Source organism: Pyxicephalus adspersus, chromosome 10 (assembly GCF_032062135.1).
Source record: "Pyxicephalus adspersus chromosome 10, UCB_Pads_2.0, whole genome shotgun sequence".
NCBI classification, from domain to species: domain Eukaryota; kingdom Metazoa; phylum Chordata; class Amphibia; order Anura; family Pyxicephalidae; genus Pyxicephalus; species Pyxicephalus adspersus.
This window is the reverse complement of record NC_092867.1, coordinates 6,618,716-6,628,642: the sequence shown is the minus strand read 5'-3', so window position 1 is coordinate 6,628,642 and position 9,927 is coordinate 6,618,716. Positions and strand designations below refer to the sequence as shown.

At 36.0% G+C, this 9,927-nt stretch overlaps 1 protein-coding gene across 1 annotated transcript; it reads right to left on the bottom strand.

Annotated features, from left to right (window-relative positions):
* Positions 1–3,228: 3,228 nt before the first annotated feature.
* Positions 3,229–4,173, bottom strand: LOC140339902 (olfactory receptor 5V1-like). The gene has a single exon (XM_072424815.1). The coding sequence runs from the start codon at positions 4,171–4,173 to the stop codon at positions 3,229–3,231; it is 945 nt and encodes a 314-aa protein (XP_072280916.1).
* Between the last annotated feature and the right edge of the window lie 5,754 nt (positions 4,174–9,927).

Here is a 9,927-nt window from a genome sequence, read left to right as displayed (position 1 = left end):
GGGGACAGTGTTATGATCTGAGGTGCCAGTAGGGGGAGTGTTAGGATCTGGGGTGTCTGTGGGGACAGTGTTATGATCTGAGGTGCCAGTAGGGGCAGTGTTATGATCTGGGGTACCTGTAGGGGCAGTATTATGATCTGGGGTGTCTGTAGTGGCAGTGCTATGATCTGGGGTGCGTGTGGGGCAGTGTTATGATCTGGGGTGTTTGTGGGGGCAGTGTTATGGCCTGGGGTGCCTATGGGGGCAGTGTTATGATCTGGGGTGCCTGTGGGGGCAATGTTATGATCCGGGGTGCATGTGGGGGCAGTGTTATGATCTGGGGTTGTTTTAGTAAGTTAGGTCTAGGGATTCTGCAATGTCATGTGCCCTAAAAATGAGGTGACCCCTTAACATACAAAATGGCCAGGTTTTTCCATGGATGTTTGTTTTCCTCCCTGATGGCATGGACATATTCCAAGATGACAATGTCAGGATTCATCAGGCTCAGATAGTGAAGGAGGGGTGCAGGGATCTCCCTCCACCACCCATTCTGTAAGTTATTGAAGATGATGTAGAGACACTTAGTTGGTCCACTGAACACCTTTGGGATGGATAGGAGCTTTGATTTTCAGTCAGGCACACATCTGATCCTACAATTTTTTTGAATGACACGCTTGTTGAAATCATTCCCAGAAACATGGGAAGTTCCTCACTAAGGCTGGGTGCACACGTGCAATAATTGGCGTTGGAAAGGATTATTCACAAAAGACTGCACAATGCATGAACGAGTGCTGTACAGCGCCATTCTACTCTATGTAGAGGGGATGGATGAGAACAGCGCAGCGGCAATGAGCAACATAACTACAGATTGGCCTATAATAATATTATTCTACTATAATAATACAATATTAGAAGGACCAGTGCTGTGTGTGCAGTTTGCTAAGGAATTAAAGTCCAAATGAACTTTCAATTCAAAATTTAAATACAGAGAAGAAACATCAATTTTAAATATGTGCAAAGTCTTTTTTTAAATTATCCTCCTGCCAAATCCCTGGAGGTGATTTCTATGGTTCTATTTTTCTACAAGTCTTCTATTAGCACAACAACTCATTCTGCCACCTAGTGGCTAATCATCAAAAGTGCACAGCTGTCACAATAGGAAAGAATGGGAAAGAAAACATTTTATGAGTGAACTGAAGATGGAATAATTTATAAATAGACCCCTTACAGTTGACTTTTAAAATTAGGCAGCCATATCCCTAGTGTAAAAAACACCGGTTCCCTGCCAGCATGCTGCAGGGCACTTTGCTCTCACTGTAGGAGCAGTGGTCTCTCAGGAGAGATACAACACCCACCACCTTCTAAGCAGAGCTTGAGGCCCCAAATCAAGCAGGGAGTATGAACTTTTCTGATCAAAGAATTTCCTTTACCATTTTACCTCACATATATTTATATTTATTTAAATAGTGGTATATATACAGATATATCTATTTAAATATTGCTGGATTCATCTGATTCAATCGTGTTGATTACCTAAATATTGTTTTTCTTGTAATGTTAGTTTATTAGAAATATTTTTTTTTTGTTTTATTTTTAAAGACTGATAGAATCCTAAAGAATTAGTTTGCTTGATAAATTACCTTGTTCGATTTTCCAGGACCCAATTTAAAAATGTATGCACCAAGAGGGACACTCCTCTTACATTTATTTCCTAGCCTTTGATAAAATAAAAAAATAATCTCCTGCTGTGATACTCTCCTTAGGTATAGCACAGACCCCTACAGATCTGGTGCGGTCTTTTTCTAGGTTGAATGACACTCAAGGGGGTATTTATAAAATATTTGTCATTTTGCTCTAAGTTTGCCCATAATGTTCATTTTTACATATAGCATTTCCTATTGTGACAGCTCTGCACTTTGACAATTGGCCACTAGGTGGCAGAATGCATTGTTTTAGGGTTTTAGGTACAGCACTCTTCTGTTCTATGGATAAAGGAGAGGGGGAGATGAACAAGCAGCACCCTGCTGTGTCCTTTTCTATAGAGAAGTACAATGATCATCACCATTTTGGGAGACTACTGTACACATTTTCGATTTCTTTCTTCTTGAAGGTACAAATCGATGGATGGACTTCCCCTTGTTTGGCAATTGGATTCTGACCTCCGAATTTGACCCCAACTTTCTACCTGTCCAGTTTATAGCTTTGTACTGTACCTGCCAGCAAGTTAAAACCTTGGCCTGTCTCCAGACCCTGTTATTACCTGCCACCCTGTACATCGCCAGACTGCTAGTTAGTGACCTCGGCTTGTTTCTGACCAGCTTCTACCCCCCAACCAGTGCTTCTTTCTTTGGTTGCCCATGACTTTATCATGCGTACCCATGCACCTTTAGGGCCCCATCTGTCTCTATTTCAGGTTTACCCAGACCATAAAGGTAAGAGAGGCTTCCTTCACCATATCAAGCATCAGTGGCCAGAGTACCAGCAAGGCTTCAGGTAAAAGATATCAGGTGAAATGCTAAGGCAATGAGAGGCTTGTGAAGGCAGAATATTTTGGCCTGCTAATTATGACCCATAGGTGTGTCCAAACCAGAAGGTGACTCTGCAGTAGGCCACCTGCTGGTTGCCTGTGGAAGCACATGCAAAGTGTGCTAGACCACAGTGCCACAAGAAGGCAATAAAGGGAGCTGCAGGATTCCTGACAACCAGTCAACCTGCACAAGGAAAGGGATCAGTAATGACTGGTCTGTATTACAGCAAACTCTTGCATGGAGGCAAGTGCAGAAGTTATTGCATGCTGGATTACTGCACAGATGCAGAATACATTTACAAAGAACACCAATATTTTAGAATGCACTTAAAACATGTACATAGAAAATGTTTCCATTTTATTGAAATATAGACATTTTTAAATTATTAAGAAGCTTGAAGTCTCACATATTATTATTCTGGTGTAATGTGGCCTATAAAAATATAAAGTGGAATTTACACCTGAGCAAGGACAAACAAATCAATTTTAGGGAATGCATCAATCTCTATTTATAAGCCAGCAAAATATTTTTCAATAATTTAACATTACAATACAAAGTCAATTAAAATCCTTTTTTTAAAAAAAATCTAAATCGTGTCTTGGATATCAGACTCAGGATTCTTGACCGTTTGGATTTAAAATCTGTGGTAGGGTTAGTTAATGTCACTTGTACAAGGAATATCAAAATATTGGCATCAATAAAATAGTTTTTTTTTTCCAATTTATTGCTTGGGTAACACAATTTTTATTCCTGCTACAAAAGTAATGGCTTTGTTAATATCTTTATTCCTCAAAGTGTAGACAAATGGATTGAGCATTGGAACCACAGCTGTATAGAGTAATGATAACAACTTGTCCAGTTCCTTAGAATGTTCAGATTCTGTTTTTCCATAGAATACAATGGCAGGACCAAAAAATATTATCACTGTGAAGAGATGGGAGGAGCAACTAGAAAAAGCTTTGCGTCTTCCATTCAAGGATTGGATTTTCATGATGGCAGAAATGATGAATACATAGGAGGTAATAATAAACATAAAAGGTAAAGCTGCTATGAATACATCCTGAAATATCAGAAGCATATTGCCGCTTGTGGTATCACTGGAGGTAGCAGTGTACAATGATTTTTGATCACAGTAGAAATGGTTAACAGTTTGGATTTGACAAAAGGACAACGAAGACACAACTATTGCATTTATTCCTGCATTAATAGCACTTATAAGCCAGCAACATAAAGCCATTGAGATATAAACATTTTTACTCATGATTAAGGAATATTGTAATGGCTTGCAGATGGCTAAGTATCGGTCATAGGACATGCAGGTCAGTATATAAATGTCAACCACAGTGGAGAAAGAAAAGAGGAAGACCTGAGCCATACAGGAAGAGAAAAACATTCGGTTGTCATGTGTTAGAAGTATGGAGAGCAATTTTGGCAATGTAATGGAAACATGCATAATATCAGCTAAGGCAAGATTACCCAGGAAGAAATACATTGGAGTATGTAGCTGAGGAACCAAACACACCAGGGTAACGATGATGGTGTTTCCAAGAACAGTCATCACATACATCACTAGAACTGCAATGAGAAGAAGGCATTGTGCAGCTTCAGAGGTAGAAAATGCTAAAATGTAGAAAATAATTTCTGACCCATTCAAACATTTCTCCATTTGCTTGCAGGATGTTTGCCAACTGTTTGCATAAAAATAATATCATGTAAGTAAAAGTAAAAATAGCACAAGTGACATAAAGGAAACAACACAGCATAGTACAATTTATAATTTATTCACATTTACTATAATGATTTAGAAATAAAATATATTTTTAGTTACCTGAACAGGTAAAAATAAAAATGATAAAAAGAAAACATACCAATCTTGAAAGTTTAAATAAGAAAACATTGCATAAGCTCAAATCACACACGGGCTACTCATCACAGAGAATCATCCCATGCTCCCTCCTTTACCCAGGTTTTGTATGGCTCCATATGGATTTTTATTTGAAGAGATACAATCTGAAAGCAAACAGCTTAACATCCAATCACACACAGGCTACTCCACGCAGACAATCATCTCATGCATCCTTCTTTCTCTGTGTTATGTTTATTCCATACAGAATTTTATTTGAAGAGATATAGTCTGATAGCAAACAGCTCCTGTTGTTCTATTTTTATTATTTATTTTATTATTAATAATAATAAACAGGATAAATATAGCGCCAACATATTACACAGCAATGTACATAAAATAGGGCAAATGACAGACGAATACAGACACAGGAAAAGAAGAGGACCCTGCCCAGAAGAGCTTACAATCTAAGAGGAGGGAGAACTAGCATACAATTGGAGGAGGTTTTTTAAAAAAAACCAATGATGTTCTTTACCACCAGCACCATGTTCTTTATCACCATGTAATAAATGCGTATTTATGAATTAAAGATATTATATAAATAGTAAAAACAAAATATAAAACAGCAGTAAGATTTAAAAGCCTACAATTGAAATAACATTGGCAATTTAATGTTATCAAGTAGATACAATGTTTTTGTTGTTGTTCAGGTGACTTGTAATTACAACAGGAACCTGCAAAACATTTTTTCTTGGAGGAAAATCAAATTTTACCTGGTAAAATGCCCCTCAATAGGCTTCATACACAGCAAGTGTCGGGGTATCGAATAACGGAAAATATAAAAGTCTTTGGAAGTCTATTGGGGGAATAGAAATGAGACGCAAAGCACTGAATTAATTAATACATCTGAGGATGAAACACAAGTGACACAATTAGAAAAATGAAGAAATAAAAAATCATAGAGGTGATTTAGAGGAAAACAAAAATAAAATATTTCATTGACTATCAGTATCTTATAAAGAACATGTTTAATCAATAGTCAAAAACTATAATAAAACAAAGCAATAAGTAGGAAGAAACAGATAACAAGGTACAAACTTCATCATGAAAATTACATTTGGCCAACATTTTTTATAAAGAAAGTAACAAAAAAATGAACCTGTGCCCAGGTCAATCACATTCAAATATTTTTACTTTCTGAAGACGCAATTAGAGGACTTTAAATTACACCTTCAATGATCTCTGTATGTATAAGCTTTGCTAAGAATTCATTTAGTTCTTCAATGGAGAAATATACTTCTCTATTCTGTCTTGCTTTCTTTCTTTAAATATAAGTGCAAATAATTTAGTCCAGCTATGACTGCAGGTTCCTTAGGTCCCTGGGCTGTACTTATCAATGAGACAAGTACAGCCCAGGGACTGTTGGAACTTCATTTCAGGTGAGTTACTGTGAAAAAAAGGTAGGTAATAGGTAAGTACACACAAATCACATACATTTAATATAGAATAAATAAAATTTCACATTAAAGTCTGGACTCATTATTTCTTTGCACTTATATATTAACCTTTCAGGAAACCAGTAAGGGGTATTGGAGAGCTTTAATGGATCAGGCCCAATGAAGCAAACCATTAAATTCTCTTTTGCTTTCAACCACACTCTCCTCAAAAAACTCCACTTTTCTGTTGAGCTCACCTGGATTATCCTGGTCGCTCTTTTTGCCTGCTAAAACTTTCTTTAAAGAGTTTTTCAAAAATTATATGTTGGGCCTCATTATTTAGATTTTGTGCTTCTTTTGTCCTTTTGAGGTATATATGAATGGCATCTGCTTTCTTCTAACTCCATGCACAAAACACTGACTTTATTGTCCTATCTGACGAAGATTGGATGAACCTATTAAACTCCATCCAAAATCATGTAGGTTTGTGATAAATCTTCCTTATTAGTATTCTGCAAATATGTTGGAATTGCCAATCCCTAAATGATAAATTCATTTAAACAAAGGAATTGATAAAGAAACAGAGTTTTTTTTTTTAATATTAAAATATATAATTTAAACTGAGTATTTACAAGGAATTTAAAGCAATTGTGTGAAACACAAAATAATTCTTTGATTTCATCCCTGCCTCGCAATACTTGTTAGGATTTTTGGGATTTTAGACTAAACAAAAGATTCCTTTGCCTCTCTATTTAAACTCCTATTTAAACTGAGTTCAATTTAAAGTCCATCCCAGTTTACTTCTGTAGGCAAATGGTTTATTTACATGGTCTGTAATGACTTGTATGGGAGATCTGATGAACAGAATGCCTCTGGCATTCTCGCAAAAATTTCCTTGAACATCCGATGGTTTTGCGAAATTTCAGTGAACCAATTTCGCAAAACCATCGAAAGATTGGGGAAATTATAACAGAAGGATTTACAGGGGATTCACAGGATAAATTAACCTCTAGTGCCGGAAAAGTCTCCCCATTCAAAACCTCTAGTGCTCCCTGATTGGCTGAGAATGCATGGCCTTCTCTATAGGCTTGTTAGATGCTTTCATAAAGCTTTCAAATTTTTCTTCATGCAGGTTGGGTTTCGTTAGCTACATGTGTGTCATCTTTTACAGTCTTTGCCGTATCCAAAACAGGAATCATTTTCATGAATTTTCTTGTTTTCTTGTTGGTAATGGTTTTTTGCTGGAAATACTGGGCATGTAGTAACACCATGTGTCTTATCAGTGCAGAGCAAGATGGTTTGGAAATTGAGTCTAATGTCTCTTCCTTGAGCTGGGATAACGAATTTTAAAGCTTGTGTTAAAGATGCCGGCTCTCATGGCTGATCTTTCATCTGCAGCCCTGATAGTTATCCAATTGGTAGATAGTATGGTTATAAGATATGGCCTTCCTTTTGTATACAGTCTCTTAAGTGGGCAAATCTTAGTTAGTCTCCAGGGGAATCCATTTCCTCTACCACAGTACTGCTCCATCTGTGTGAAACTTTTGAAGCAGTTTGTCATTTGCCTCAGTAATTTAAGAGCGGCTAAGCCTTTAACATGAAAAATAGCCTCAACACAGCCATGTAGGAAGTCTGCAAACTCCTGAATTGCCAGTGGATCATTTGTGCCTATCTTAGGCCATTTCTTAAGTTTGTGTCGAAACTTAAGAAATGTCCAAATGACCTTTATCATTAGCTGAGTGAGATGGGCATTTGATCAGTAAGAGCTGAGTACTTTGCATACTGGGGATACCTATGTAAGTTTATACTCTATGGCTGTTTTATGAACTATAAATATCGAATTAAAATTTTTCACCCTTTCTTTTTTTTGTAAAATTGCTCATTTGGATGTTATATGCTGTGAATTTTGCTATTATAGATCTCTTATTTCCTGAGGAAGTGGACTCTGTTCCAGGAAACGTGTATAAAAAGAATATCAATACAAGAGATTGACCTTGTGAATTATGTAGGTTTAGGAGGAGGCTAGGTCTTCCCAGGCCTGACAGTGGTATTAACCACCTTGGCAATATTAAGTGTGGCTCAAGGTGATATTTACATACCAAAAGCGGTATGTAATCAATGTGATGGGTGAAGTGTCGGTACACTGAAGAGGCGTTGCTTGGCAGGAAATTTAAAAGCAGATTACATTGTAATCTATCGTATTTCGTTTTTTAATAAAGTTTATTTTTTTGATAATTGTATTTATAAAATTATTTATATTTTTTTATTATATTATAATTTATGATTTGTGTTTCAAACTTTATTATATAAAATGTACACAAACCAATGTACAGCTTTTGACATGAAATTACAAACATAATTAGAATGCCAGGGGAGTTAAAGTTCAGACATTAAATTATTTATGTATTCTTGGCAAGCTGTAAAAGAAAAAATTATAATTTCTCAATTAAAGAAAAAAAAAATGAATTCATCCTCAGTTAATATAGATACAGAGAACAATTGACAGTGTGATTTAAAGTCCTCATGTTCCATATATGAATATTTGATTTAGTGTGAATGATCTAGGCATTTTTCCAGTTCTAAATTACATTTTTTGTATGAAATGAAGTCGTATAGTAAGTTTGATTAGGAAGTTTGTGCTTTGGTATTTGTGGATTGTTTTTCATTGTGTTGTTTTCATATAGTTTTTGGTTATTGATTAATATAGTGTTTTGATTATTGATTGAGAAAAATGTCCTACATAAAATACAGATGAAGTATAAATTGTTATTTTATTTTGTTTTTCCTCTGCATGAACACTATTATTTTTATTTTTATTTTCATAATTGTATCTCTAGTGCTTCATCTTCAGATGCATTCATTAGTTTATTGGCTCATGCTCTCTTTTCAGTGCTCCCTTAGGCTTCCAAGCCTTTTATATTTCCTGGTATTCTTTACCAAAACACTTGCTTTGAATAACGCTTATAGAGGGATATTCTGCCAGGTAAATGTTCTTGCAAGAAAAATATTATTTTAATATTATACTTTTCTATGCACCTTTTTTTAAAACATAATTCAGACATATTATCTATGGAAAACATCTGATGTTAGCAATGTTCTAAACTTAAACACTGTGATTTTGCTTTGATACATGCTTCCAACTGCTTTTATACAACTCTTTTCTTAAAAGAAATAGGAGCTGGTAGGATTTCGACTTTGCATGCTAGAACATAAAGTGTATGTAAACCCTAAGAAACAACTTTACCTTTTTTGGTGAGTTAATTACATTTTTTAAAGTGCTAGGTTACAATTGTTCAAATGGTGCAACAATGACCCGTTGACCATGCATTGTATGAGCTGTATGCATTGGACTGTACTGTTGCATGGAGGGTAAGTAGCACATATGTACCTTCCACTAGATCCACTGGCACCTTGCTTGCCCTCTACAGCTGGATAAAAACTTGGGTCTTTCAGTTATGGAAATAAAGTTGATTTGCTCTCCTTATTCTCTACCATTAAGCTTGTTGGGTCTTTATGGTATCACTCCTAATTGTGTTTTAACCCTAATTTGCACAAGAATTTTAGAGGCAAAAGGGGGCTGCGGCAATGCAACAAGTTGTCAATGGCCATGGCCAGACACCAAACATCCTTGTTCCTTGTCATTTCATATCCGTTGTATTTACCAGTCACCATATTGCTGCTTGGAGGGTAAGTAGCACATGTATAGCATACACTCAGTCCACAGACACAACGATTGCCCACTGTAGGTGGATAGAAACCACAGCTATCAGGTGTGGAAATACATTTTAATTTCTCTCCTTCTTTGCTACAATTTAGTGCTTGGTGTCTGAAAAACCAGTTCTAATTCTTAAACAATAATTTTGCAGCCAGAAAGGGACTAAGGGTATGCTAAGAGTGGTAATTGAACATGGCCAGCCACCCCATTGACCAGCTTTAGCCTATCTTCCTCAGCATCCAAGTGGCCCCTTTTCTGTTGCTTGTCATCAGTATCTCTATTATATCATATCTCTATTATAATTAGTTAGGTTATAGACCAATAAACAATATTGTAACTACTTTTTTCTTTTAAAATTTAAAATTGTTATTTAAATTTTAAATTGATGCATCTTTTAGGTAATATTTTAAATTTTGTTTTTACTAT